At 39.4% G+C, this 14,526-nt stretch overlaps 1 protein-coding gene across 6 annotated transcripts in view; it reads left to right on the plus strand.

Moving 5' to 3' along the window:
* Positions 1–14,526, plus strand: part of LOC134534818 (protein suppressor of sable) — a 52,848-nt gene that overhangs the window by 27,555 nt on the left and 10,767 nt on the right. For all 6 annotated transcript variants that reach the window (XM_063373424.1, XM_063373428.1, XM_063373422.1 and 3 more), the window contains exons 6-10: positions 5,166–5,391; positions 6,389–6,656; positions 7,807–8,441; positions 10,983–11,095; positions 12,554–12,667. In XM_063373424.1, coding sequence (XP_063229494.1) covers positions 5,166–5,391; positions 6,389–6,656; positions 7,807–8,441; positions 10,983–11,095; positions 12,554–12,667 — 1,356 coding nt within the window. The remainder of the gene's footprint in view (positions 1–5,165; positions 5,392–6,388; positions 6,657–7,806; positions 8,442–10,982; positions 11,096–12,553; positions 12,668–14,526) is intronic.

Below are 14,526 nucleotides of genomic sequence, written 5' to 3' on the forward strand. Positions count from 1 at the left end.
GCTGACATCGCAGGGATTGGGGCGGCGTCCCCATGCGCCGCGATGCTGCCTCCCGGCCCCGCTGCCTTCGCAGGGACTGAGGCAGCGTCCCCGTGCGCCACCGCTTCGTTCATCGCGACGCCGCCTCCCGGCCCAGCTGACATCGCAGGGATTGGGGCGGCGTCCCCATGCGCCGCGATGCTGCCTCCCGGCCCCGCTGCCTTCGCAGGGACTGAGGCAGCGTCCCCGTGCGCCAACGCTTCGTTCATCGCGACGCCGCCTCCCGGCCCAGCTGACATCGCAGGGATTGGGGCGGCGTCCCCATGCGCCGCGATGCTGCCTCCCGGCCCCGCTGCCTTCGCAGGGACTGAGGCAGCGTCCCCGTGCGCCACCGCTTCGTTCATCGCGACGCCGCCTCCCGGCCCAGCTGACATCGCAGGGATTGGGGCGGCGTCCCCATGCGCCGCGATGTTGCCTCCCGGCCCCGCTGCCTTCGCAGGGACTGAGGCAGCGTCCCCGTGCGCCAACGCTTCGTTCATCGCGACGCCGCCTCCCGGCCCAGCTGACATCGCAGGGATTGGGGCGGCGTCCCCATGCGCCGCCATATCTATGCAGCACACGTTCAAGTGCTGTATTTGGCTGAAGATACCAAGTGACGTCGGAGACTAATCGGCAAAACCGGGCTTCTCTAGGGGGGGGCGTTTGACGTCGTACCGACGCTACCCTTAAGCCGGTTTCACCCGATCAGTGGCAGGTTGCCCTTTCGGAGCGCATCCTCTCCAAACCCCGGACGAGTCAAGTGAGAGCTCCGCCACGGGACCTAATTCGATGCATAACTTATAAACATAATATAAGTACAATGATCAGTCCCGTTAATTTCAATCACCACCAACACTTTAATTACTTAGTTAATCAATGCGCATCAGTGTAATTACGTGTAAACAACAGTCGTCCACTGACTTATATTTTCAAACAGTTACTTGCTAGTTTGTCATATATCAAGCCCTCAGCAATTAGTTTCCAGATACTAATTTGTAATTAAGTACCTGGAACGATTTTTTTACTTAAACTTATAGTTGTAAGGTGATATAAGTGTCTTGGCGCGCGGCGCGGGGTGGTGGGGGTAGCCCGGAAGCTACCCCGCGCGGCGGCCATCTTCCGGCAGTCTTCTCCAAGCTCAGGCCCGGGGCGCAACTAACGTTCCGTGAGCGGCCATCATCTTTGAATTCAACGATCACTCATTCTGCCATGTGAGTAATTACCCCAAAACTTCCTTTTATTAGCTGCCCACGTGTCCCCGAGCCCTTTTTCCGCGGATCCGGGACTATCCCGACCGGCTTAAAGAGCATCGAGTGCAACTGCGCCACTGGCTCCACTTGCGGTACTGGCCGTCTCCAGTGAACTTTTTAATTAACATGTCGTGCAAATGCCTGCCGGTATCACGAGCGAATAATTTGTAACGCCAAGCTTCGTAACGCCATCACGCGACCCCCCATGGTAACATACGGCACTGGCCGCCTCCAGTGAACTTTTAACCCGCAAGACTGCCGCGGAGTTAGATCGTAGCGTAATAATTAATTAGTGTTTTCATTGGGTAACCCGGAACTTGTACCGTGTACCAACGTAACTTGTCATTCGTGAGTAACGACTAATAAAGTTACTCAGAAACGTCCCCGTGTGTAATTTCAGTGTTCTTGTAATCCCATCAGCCAGGCATGCAACCCCCTATATTGCTTAGGGCGTATCCAGCACCAACACAGTAAGTTCGTCGTCATCGTAAGCCGACTTATCTAGCGGACCACGCTGGGGCAGAAAGAACCCACGATTCATCTCATGGTCTAGTTCAGGCTAGCCTGGCGCCCACCGGACATTCAATCCACATACACGTCACTGCAACCCGCTAGATATTCCCCCTCAGCTCCCACAGAGAGACGGGCGGCGGCACTATTTGTATTTATTATCAATATTGTAGAGGAATAAATTCCCTACGTTTGTTTCAAAACATTTTTTATACGTTGAATTGTTTTCGAGATAAGGGCGGAGAGTGCGCGGTTAGAGCATCATTTGTCAACCAGTAATCCCGGTCAAAAACACACCATATAATGTTTATTAATTATTGATAAATACATAATTATTAATAATTTCCATTTCTTATTAACTATTACATTATATATAATAATTTTTTCATTAATTAAATATATATTTAATAAAACATAACCAATTCCTAAAATTAAAAAAAAATTTATTAAGGGACAAACTTTAATTACATTTTAATTATACTCTCATTCCCACTAATTACATTTTAAATAGAAAATAATTAAGTACATCTTCTTTAAAATACGTAAACTCTTAAATCCTTTCATAACGTTAAAAATTATACTTGGGAATTATACCTGGAAATAAGGACCCAATATAGTTCCGGACACAATATTCTGCAACTGCAAGAGTGGTTGTGGTTTGCGATGTGGATGCAGGAAATCGGGGTTGCAGTGCTCTTTAGCTTGTGGCTAGTGTAATGGGCAAGCTTGTCTCAATGCTTTACCATATCAGAGCGATGTCAATGAAGACAGAACCTTTGACCCCAAAATCATGGAAGACCTGGAGACAAAAGTTGTTGAAGACGATAAAGAAGAGGCCTTTGAAATACTACAGCGGTCGAAAGATAAGAAGATAATTAAAATTATAAGTTGTAGTTCTTGTAATTTTTATTCAATTTTGTTTTAATTTCCACAATCATAAATGTATGGAATTATATTTTTTAATAAAAACATTAATTAAGAATTTCTTTCTTTTTTTATTTATGTAAGAAGTTATTGATATAAATTGCGTTAGAATTGAAATATAATTGAAGTATTTTCCTTAAAAATTCTATAACTACACGGGCAGGTAATTGTTATTAAATAAATTGATACTTAATTAAAAATAGATACGAGTAAAATATTTATTAAATATAATGTAATAGTTAATGAGAAATAAAAATTATTAATAATTATGTATTTATCAATAATTAATAAACTTTATATGGCGTGTTTTTGACTGGGACTATCGGTTGACCTTAAATGATGCTCTAACCGCGCGCTCTCCGCTCTATCTCGAAAACGATTCAACGTATAAAAAATATTTTGAAACAAAAGTTGTAGGCAATTTAATCCTCTACAATATTGATAATAAATACAAATAGTGAAAAACCCATAGGAAACAAGATAGTATTTGCAAACAAATGTGCAAAAAATCAATTTTTGTGACCATTGACCTTATATTTTAATAGTCACGTACACCGTACCTTATGTAGGTTTTGAGACAACTTTTAGGATGTCAAAATACAAGTTTATACGCGTTTATAGCTGGGTATCTCAAATTCCGAGGTGAACTTACTAAGATGACTGGACTACACAGATCTTCTAGCCACTGCCTGGCTGTGATGGTTGAACAAGCTTCACCATATTTTGTATACCATCTTCCCATTATTTCATTGCATTATGTAAAGAGCGTATTGAAACCCACACAAAATTTATAATTATTGTTTCTGTGATTAAAAATTAAATTGCACAACTAGTTGCCTCTTTTGTTGGAAAGATTTTGCAAAAAAAAAAAAAAAAATCTTAAGGTTTGGTAGGTACGAAGGTCATTAAAATATAAACAGGAATTTTTTTCATTCAACTCAAGCAGTGATATTAGTGGTGCAGCGTGTCTGGAAACCATGGCAGGTGAATGTAGAGGGGATAGGCATGCACACGGCCCTCACACTCACGTCTGACATGTCAGTATCATTATGATAGTAGCAGCTTTAGTTGCACAATGCGTTGTTATTCGTTTTCTCGCCAGTGAATGTGTGAACTGGGGTGAAATTGTGAAGAGAATAGAAGCACAGTTCGGTAATGCTACTCTGAGTAAAACCCAAGTGATGTGATAAAGTGGAAAATCAAAGCCATAAACAGCGTCCGGCGTAGATGAAGACAATATTCATGCCATGCTTGAGCTTTTGGAAGGCGATTGCCGCTTTGCTGTTACCGAAATTGCCTCTGAGGTTTGTATAAGTGTTGGAAGTGTTCGTACCATCGTATTGAACACACTTGGATACAGAAAAATATTGGCACGTGGGTTCCACGTCTTCTCAGAGGCACAAAAGAATGTATGTTAAGACATCTGTCAGGGACTTCTGAACTATTTTCAGTAAGAAGGAGAGGTTTTTCTGAACCGTATCGTGACCTGTGACGAGTATCCATCACTATACCCTAGAGAACAAGTATGGAGTGGAGGAAATTTGGAGAGAGGGGCACCCACCGATCAAAGCGAAGACTCTTCTATCAGCCGGAAAAGTTTTGGCTACTGTGTTTTGGGACACAAAGGGTCTATCGCTGCTTGACTTCCTACATGAGAGACGGATGATAAATGTGGCCTACTACTGCCAGCTGCTTGATGAGGCCAAGACTGCTTATCACAACTTAAAACGCAGACAATTGATTTGCAATGTCCTCTTTCTGCACAACACACGGCCACATACAGCAGCTCTTAACTCGTGATAAACTCACTAAATTACACTGGCAACCTCTTGAACAACACCATACAGTCCAGACTTGTCCCCATGTGACTACCACATGTTTGGTCCACTGAAGGAGGCATTAGGAGGGGCGAATTTGAAGACAACACTGCAATTGAACAGTACCTGCACTATTAGCTGTTGGCGCAACCATTTTATTTTTTTCTTGAAGGGATCAAAATGCTACTTATTCTACAGAGACAATGTAGTTATGTTGAAGGAAACTATGTAAAAAAATTAGGCATTTCATTTGTATTTTCATAAAGCTCCAATAAATATGCTTAAAAAATTCTTTTTTATATTTTAATGATCCCCGTATTAAAAAAGCCATTGCTGTCGGCCTCATAATTGAGAGGTTGGAGCAAGAAGGTAGGAAACAGAAAACATCAAAGGTTAACTGACAGAAGCAGTGAACGGGAAAAATAATTAAATAAAAAAATATGCGTAGTAGTTTTGTGTTGTGAGTAGTAATTTATAGTTTTAGTTGTTACATAGTTGAGGAAACACAGTCTTAGAAGGGGTGTTCATGACTGTGTGCTGTGTAGTTTTGGTAATAAGGTCTTGTTTGTTTTCACAGACTATCATTCTTTTGTCCGTAACTTTAAGACCACCTTTTAACAGAAAATTATATTTTTTTGTGTTGTAGCACTTGGAAACTGCACCCAAGGAAATTTTGGGGGACTTTCCACGGTTGTCACGAGAAGGGGCCAATGCGATGATGTTCAAGAAGAATCGGAAGGGTGGAGACTCGAGGAAGATCCCTTCGCTGTTCGAGATAGAGGTGCCTCTGCCTGTGCAGCTTATGGCTGAGGAGAAGTCCCGGCGAGATTCCCCGAGCCTTCACGGGACGCCTGTGCCGTCGGACGATGAAGGTGAGGGTTGGGACCAGCACGTACTTTTATTTCATTGGTTGGTTAGCAGCATGTGCTACTCAACGCTGGAACTCTACCGCAAGATGGGGAAGGCCAGGTCACTGTTGTAGCGATTGTGTGAAAGATAGGCTTCTATAGATTTTTAATTGAATGTCAAATTAGTCATGAATATTGAATATTTTTCTAAACAAATCTAAAGGTATAGGGAAACTTATTTTTTTCACACTTTACAGAAGTCCAAGAAATACAAAAAATTAATGAAGCCATAATAGAGAAGTGTAAAAAATTTTGGCAATACTTTTTCTTAAACAAGTAAAATTTTAAGTTTGAAAAATGTTTTTTTTTTCGTCCGACTGACGGTACACATAAAAATAGAGAAATTTTAATAATTTTTTATCCTAATCACAGTATATTTGTTAGATATAAAAAAAGAATGCATAATGTTGTAGAACACAAATCCAAATTTATCCTAAGTCTTTTTAAGTCATGTTATCTTTTTTTATTTAATAATTTGTGAATGAGACCCACTTTGTGCATGATTTACTAGTAATAAATAATAATAAAAAAATTGATATGATTTGGAATGTTGAATCAATTATAAAATTTTTCATGAATATTAAATATTTGCTTAATTCTTGCAGTCCTCTAGTGAAAGATGATCCACTTGGGAGTTGGAAGGAGAGCAGTTCACTTTTGTTAATTATATTATCCAGCACATGCATATATGCACATGCATGCTCATGAATTTAATCACACTATTTTCAATCAGCCTGCAAACAGACAGATTAAAGACAATATTGTGCAAGTAATAATAGATATGCTACTTGCTGGCTTTAACCCGGTGCTCTCTCCCTCCCTTGTATATCTACAAGGGAAGAACTCAGACTGAGCAGGTAAAAAGTGAAGAAGTCGTGACCATGTATAGTTGACATGTGCGCCAGCTGCACAGATCACAGCAGACATACAGGCGTGAACTGTGTTCCGTGTTTGATGGCAGAGCAAGACGGCTGCCAGACTCCCATGCCATCGTCACCCAAGTCCGACTCTGCCTTCTCGAACGCGGGCAAGGCATACAAGTGGGACCAGGACGATGCCTCGGACCAGTCCCGCAACCTGCACATCGACGAGGAGGGCGAAGGGGGGGCGGAGCAAGAGCCCGAGGTGCTGCGGGCCGGCACACTGGATGAGGAGGGCGGCGGAAAGTCTCGCCGGAGTTCCGAGAAGAAGTCGAAGAGAAAGCGCGACGGTTCCAGTCAGCAACCTGGGTGAGCTTTCATATTGTAACAGAATTATTGCTCAACTAAAGTAAACCAACAATAGGAGTTCGGCTACTCGTCATCACCGATTTTGTGCTCATTCTGAGTATATGTAGGGCTTGACTAGAAATGAAAGCTATAGGAAATTAAATTTTTGTTGCAGTTCGGCCAATGAGTCTTTAATGTTAGCGTAATTTCCGAACAGTGGTTGGTGCTGCGTCAAGAGTTTGGATTCGTAATGCGAGGATTGCAGGTTTTATCTTTGGCTTTTCAGTTTTTATGATACTCACTTGACAAATGAACCGAAATAATGCATAATGTATTGTATTTATGTTTTATTTTCACAAAAGGCATAGGAAGCCCTACATATACTGTGAATCCGGACGAAATCGATGGTAATGAGTAGCTGACGTAGCCTTGTAAGTCAGACTGGGATTAAAATATAATTACTGGTAATGCCGTTTAGTATAGCATTTTTTTGTTTCAATGGTTTTAATTTATAGCTGCGTTATGTTGAATAATTTATATTATTGTTGTGTGTTTTCATTAAGAAAGAAATCTTCGTAATGAACTTACTGGTTTTTCATTTAAATAAATATTGTTTGCCAGTTTTAAAAAAAATATATATATTTGTACAGCTACTTAAAAACAAATAATAAAATTATAGTTCTTGTTGCCAGCCTCAGTATAAAATTGGAAAATTTTACTTCAGTTAGATTTAGTCTACTCTTAAGTATTGATATAGGTATTGTGAGACAACATAAAAATATTCATTTTTAATTATTTTCCCTTACATTTTGTAAACATAGTTTTCATTAAATATGAGGTATAAAATTCTTTGTATCTTAATCTTCAATGATGTCCAGCATAGCTTGGCTACTTATGTAAGCAACCACAGGAATATAATTTCTTCCAGTTGATTTATTCCAAAACTAGTGAAGAGGTTGTTTATTTTTGGCTACTTATGTGTATTTAGGTTCTGACATGAATTATACAAATTATACAAATCATTCGAAAGTTTAAATGTAAGGAAATGGGTTCTGGTACTGTGAGCAGTAGGATAATCATGTACGTAATTTAAAATGCAAGGGTTAAGCTTGTATTGAATTTGCTTTCAGGTAATTGTTTTTATAAAGGCCTGTTGTAACATTGTGTGCAGGTCATCTCGAGTTCGGAGTGGGGATGAATCTGGAGAGGAGGCAGAGCTGAGGAGAATCCACAAGGAAGAGCGCCACTTGAAGAGGCGCTTGAAGGAGGAATCGAAAAGGAATGCCAGAGAGGAGAAGAGGCTGAGGAGGAGTCTGCGGGAGGAGCGCAGGATGAGGAACGCGCTGGAGAAGGAGCGGGTCCGGGAGGGGGAATTGGAGGAAGCGAGACTGGAGGACCCCGCTGTCAGCCGGTTGCAGGACGAGGCGCAGGCCAGGAGCAACAGTCCCTGGGAGGAGCCTGAGTTCAACTACGGCCAGGTGGATTCCCGAATCGGGGGCACTGCGGTGAAGCAGGAGCCGGACTCGAACTACGGCCGGGTGGAGTCCCAGTTCGGGGGCACCACGGTGAAGCAGGAGCCGGACTTCAACTACGGCCGGACGGAGCCCCAGTTTGGGAGTGCGGTGGTGAAGCAGGAGCCGGGCACCGAGCAGCTGTACTCCGGCTTGCTGGCGGACCAAGGATCCGTGCAGTCCGAGGATGACCAGGGAGCCGGCGGGTCCCCTGATGCCGGGAAGGATTTCCTTGAGCAAGAGTTCCTGCAATCGCAGTTGTCCATCAAGCAGGAGATCCCAGCTTTGGACACAGGTAAGGGTGCTGTTCCATACTATTATACTGTGATTGTTAGGTAAAGATGAATCATTATTTATATTCATACTTTCAGCATGCTGCTTCTAATCTTTATGTTTAGCTGAATGCTAATTATGTTTGTTGAAAGAAAATTGGAACGGTTTTAGGTTATATTTTGCAAACACAGACAATTGGTTGATAGATAAGTTATTTAAAAACTTATTAACTTGATGAGAACTCAGTCTATTATAAAATTGTGAGATACCTTATGGTTGTTACTCAATTTGGATGCTTCCTTCCTCAGAATGAGGGTTCCTGTGTTTGATATGACGTCGGGGTCTCGGTGGCTACATGGCATCAAGGCAGCCAAGTTGCAAGGGGTGCTCCCGTTTCATAGGAGGTGTGGATGCTAAGAACTCATTGTGTTTTGTTTAGGGGTTTTAATGAAGCAGGGGTTCCCTGCCATAGCATGCATAAGGTTGACTCCCTTAACACACTCTTGACAGTTGCCTCTGTAGTGCCAACTGAGTTAAGGGAAAACGAAACTGGATGCGTAACTGCATATGATTGTCTTGCAGTTTTATCTTGGTCACACCAGTAAACACACGGAGGGGACACGTTCATAAACAGGTGGTCAATAGCAGTTTACCTCTCAAAATAAAGCAACTGTTCAGCACAGCGACGGGCCCTTTTTTATCTCGTATCCGGCTGACAGGAGAGGTAACCATTGAGGTGATAGCATGGTGCCGATTGGCTGTGCATGAGGTGCTGCCTCCCTCCCCTTACGCAGCAGAGACAAGACTTGACCGTTTAGGATTCATTCAAGCGTATTTTGAGAAGGTTGGTGGAAACCATGTCTTTGAAGAGGCAGAGGGTGTTGAGGGAATCTACATTTTGCTGGCAATTGCAATTGTCAACACGTGTCAAAAGGGTGATAGTTGTCGTTTTGCTCAGCCAAGTGGTGGGAAGATGCAGACTCTAGGCAGAAAAAAAAAATTAGGTTCAGTTCGTAGTGATGGGTCGAATCCCAATTTTATCAAATCCAAATCTCGAATTTGAATCCCAGAGATTAACTTGAATATACCCCTCAAATCTGCATCTAGGTGTCAAGGGTTAAAAGTAAAATAATGTATGATAAATGAAAAATATTAACTATGGTCCAAAATCAATACATATTGTAATTTTATGTATACTATAAAATTACTTGTTAAAAGTACAATATCTTGAGGCATGGTATCATGATAGGCATAATGAAAAAAAAAAAATTGACTTAGTAAACTTCAGAGTTGAATTTTTAATTTACTTTATTTGGTTTGATGTTTTTCTTCAAATCTTTTTCCTTGAATATCAAATCCTTCAACTACTAAGGATTTGATGGTATTGGAGGATTTTTTTTTGCCTCATCTCTAGTTCTTAATGGTTTCAATCATTGATGATGTGATGATAAAAAGCATTACAATTCGTTGATGAAATTTTTTTTACATTTAAGTTGTTATTAACAATTTTACCAAATGCTTTTATCTCTTCTCAAAACTACACATGCTTGTAGATATTGGTAAGCAAATTTAATGGATCACAAAGGCGGGAAAGATGTTCCAGGGAGATAACGATGCAAGAACTATGTATGTACTTGGATAAGGTAACCCACAAGTGGTCCAGTAGCTACTGAAGTGTGCTAGCCCATTGCCTAGGACCCATTTAGCTAGAGTAGTCGCAGATCCTTCAAAAACTTACTTCAGCATTATGAGTAAAAAAACATGTATGTGTGTGCAAATGTCAATTAACGTATTGCAAATTTTATAAAGTATGCTTACGTTATTTTGATGTTTAGTCTGTTACTGTTTATTTTTTTCATGTAAATTTTGAGCAGGTTTGTACGCCACCTAATATCTTTAAAAAGTTCCTTAATTTGTCTTTAATTGAATAAGGGCCCTTAAAAGTCCTTAATTGAGACTGATAACGTGTAAGTAATGGATAAAGCTGGTATGTATTTGAAAGATTTTTTGTTTCCGACTTGCCAGCAAACATCGCTTTACACATGCACAACACAATTGGTGAATTTTGGACCATGTGATTGGAATGTTTACTTTTGAAGTAGTTTTTTTTTTTTTTTTTTTTTTGGATTTCACTTTTAAATTAAAAAGATGTGTTTTGCTGTCTTCGAAACTATCACTTAAATGCAAGTAGTGATCAGATTTAATGTTTGGGCTACAATAATAATAATAAGCTAATTTTGGACAATAGCGGATTATCAGTAAGAATTGAACTAACCAACAGAATTATTTTTTGTGCATTAACTGTTTAACATTATTATTTTATTGATGGATTTTGCGATCTTACAAATAGTATTCTACCTCTTGATAATGGTTGAGGCAATGAATTAAAGGGGATCTGTAAAAACACCTTAATTTTTGGTTGCACGAGAGAGTACGAACCATGTTTTGATGACAACTTGTGCATGCGGTAATTGTTTGCGACCGGTTAACTCCAGTTTATCATAGTGGGTGCAGTAAGGCATAATGAAGTGAGGTGAGGTGACAGCTGTGTTGTTCCCCCCAGCGGAGAGTGGCACGGACAGCGACGGGGCGAGTGTTCCCGTCCACCTGCCGAAGAAGCAGCGCGAGTTGTTCCTGAGGATACAGCAGCAGCAGAGGGAGGCTGAGAGCTCACAAGTGAGTGTCGGCGTCACACCGCTACACTGCTACACCGCTGTGTCTGATGCTCGCGCAGGCAACCGTATCATTGCCACTAGCTTGAAAAACCCACGGTTCGGGTAAAGTGGAGCCACTTTGTAAAGAATTGCCAATAACTGTAAATTATCTTGATGTGATCATTAACTTGAGCAGTTCTATAATAAAGTTATACTGTATTTATTTAGTTCAAGTGTTTGCTATGACATTAAATTTGAAAAATGGACATAAGAACCTTTGCATGGAAGCTGGTATGCATTCAAAGAAAAAAATTCTTTTTGTTTTATTTGTGTCTTTGTACATGTGTAAGTTTCTGTTAATTGTGTAGCTATCTTTATTTACCCTTTATTGACTGCTAGACCATCCTCAATTTGATAAAATTAGCTGGGTTCAATTTCTGTTTTTTTAATCTCAAAGCAAGGCATTCTAAATGTTACTCAAAGTTTGCATGTGCATATTATGTTTATTTTAATTTTTGACTTCTTGTTATTAACATGGCTAGAGAATACTAACACTGTGGGTTTATCATTTTCATTACAAATTAGTATATGCATTCATTGAATAGCTGCACTAAATTTTTCAACATAAAAAATGTACTTCAATCTTTGAATTCTGTAATGAAAATAAAAACCATGCTTTGTGTAAATTCTGGTCATAGTTTGTTTTTGTATTAATTTTTGATGAGTTATGTGAAGTAATTTTAACTAATTGAAAACAACATTCATGACAAATCTTTTAATTATCGTACCTGAAAACCATTCTCGGATATATGTATTCCTTGAAAGTATTTCAAATTAATGAGAATAGGTTTTTTGGTAATCCTGAGGTTTTATTTCCAAAGTTTCACTGTTTATTAAAACTTTGTTAATAGAACTGTGAAGGGACTACAACTTTGGCTGTTTGAATTAATGAAATTTGTACCATATTACATATGGAAATATATTTTTCTACCCATGGGTTCTAGGATCTTGACATTTGATTTTATAGAAAACTTTTCAATCTTGCACAATTTTATGGCTTGCATTATATTTAAGACACAAGAAGCAGCTTTTGGTCAACCATTTTCTATAGCACTCATGTGAGGCTTGCAGGTTGAGTCCAACACTAGGCATAATTTAAATTTACAGCACTGAGTTGGTAACTAGGTTTTTTGAAGTAGGTAATATGTCACGAATTTTCCGTGGCCTTGAGGCTCTGCCAAACTGTGCAATGTAAATCTCTACCAAACAAACAACAAAACAAACCAGACAGACCAGTGAGGTGGGCTTAAACTCATAACACATAACTACCTTGTTATAAATTTGATGCATGTAACGTACATTTTGAATCGTAGTGGACCAGCACTGCTACGGGTACGTGATCACAGTTGATTATCGTTGATTGGGTGCTGCGTGGTGTGTCGGGTGGGTTGTGCTGATAGTGTCGATGGCTTTGCTGCAGGACCAGAGCGAGGACAACGAGAATAAGGAAGAGGAAGCGGAGGAAGAGAACTGGTACTCGAGCGATGAGGAAGAGACGAGTCTCGCAGATGTACTGAAGAACCTCTCCTCTCAGGTACCTAATGAACAGCAGTCATAGCTCTTGTTTCGTGGCGCAGAGAATTTTAGGAAGTAAAATGTGAAAACTTTCTGACACTAGCAATTATGTACTCAGAAAGTAAGAGGTTTTGTGTTGAAATTTTGTGTAATACTGGATGTGAATGCTGATTTTAGTTAGTATGATGAGAAAAGGAAAAATGGAAATTTGGAACCAAAATTTACAAATAGAAAGTAAATGAATGAAAATGGCAAGGTATTTGTGTCCTCCCTCCCACTATATTGCACCGTTATGTCTGAAGTTAAAAAAAAAACTTTCTTATTTGTCTGCACAATCCAATAATGAAATGGCTGGTGAATTATTGATTACTTCTAGGTTCTAGATAGAAGTTGACACTATGTGATAATATCAATTAGGTTGCTCAAATATTTTTGGTGATCATACTGTACTGTCTTATTCTGTGAGATCTTTTTGGAGATCTGAATCAGTGTTTTTCAGAATTTCATTTAAATTAATTAGGAGGGATAAGATTTTATGGTTTTTATTTCTAGTCCAAATTTACTTTTAAAACAAGATTTTGGTGGTGTTTTTAGTTTTATAAATACCTATTCCATCAAAATATTGTCATTTTAAAATGCATGACACTAAAATAATTTGTAATAGTTTGTCTAAAACAGATACATTCAGAACAATAAAATGTAATCCCTGAGCATTTGAATGCAGTTCAAAAGTGATACAATAAGAAATACACAATCAAACAAATTAGGTTCAATTTACTGATCTTTGAACTTTGGTACATTCTTTGTACAGAAATAACAATATACCAATTGAAACATTAAAAACTTTTTTTTTTGTAATTTGAATAAAGTTTCAGTTGATTTGTACTGTTTAATTTCCTTCTTATTTGGTATTTTGGTGCTACATATATGGTGTATTAACTGGCATTTCAGTGTTATTGACAGGCTTTTCGATGTTACTTCTGTTTTATCGCTGTTCATTATTGGTAGAGACCCCGAAAAATGGTGAAGCGCGAAATTCACGAAATAAAGCAAAAATTTGATACTTTAAACGAATTTTGCGACTTTCCTTTGATTTTGACATAGTCGCAAAATTCACGAATTTTCGCGTGAAATTCACGCTTTTTCACACAAAATAATGTCCTTATGTCGTAAGTTCTATTTATTTACGCCATCATAAACATAGGCGTGAAATAAACATAGACTGAAAGACTAGTGCCGTGATATTATCTTCGTTTTGACACGTTACTAAAATTCACGTATTTTTATTACTCTGTTTTCAAACAGTAAATATTGCCATCGCAAATGAAAACAAAATGTAAAAATTGTCAACAATCGATATATGCGCACTACCAACATAACAAATTGACTCCACAGTTTTCGTGTTTTGAATAATGGTCGTTTCTGCCGCAAGGCGCACTGGTGTCGATTTTTCTAACCTAATTTAATCGCATCGAGCTAAGATGGCAGTCATTTTTGCGTGCACATATCTATGAGTGTTTACAACTACCGTTCACATTTTGTAAGTTTTGTGATACAATTGAATTTGTGGCTAAGATGCCGAAAACTTCGACAATGTTTGATCGCGAAAGAGAGATAAAATCGGATGATTTTATATTTTTGATCAGCAGGACAAAATTATGATGTGCAAGTTCTGCAACGTGCGGGTTGATTGTACACGCAGACACGTGCAAAAAGCATGTGGCAAATGACACACACAAAACAAAACAAAAAAGACAATTATTTTGTCAAGCATTCTACCATGTCTAAACAAATCTCGATAGGCGACAGCGTGAATAAAGCAAACAAGCACTTAAGTTAACATTCCTTTGGAAAAAGCTGATCATCCAGCTATGAGGG

Source organism: Bacillus rossius, chromosome 8 (genome assembly GCF_032445375.1).
Source record: "Bacillus rossius redtenbacheri isolate Brsri chromosome 8, Brsri_v3, whole genome shotgun sequence".
Lineage (NCBI taxonomy): Eukaryota > Metazoa > Arthropoda > Insecta > Phasmatodea > Bacillidae > Bacillus > Bacillus rossius.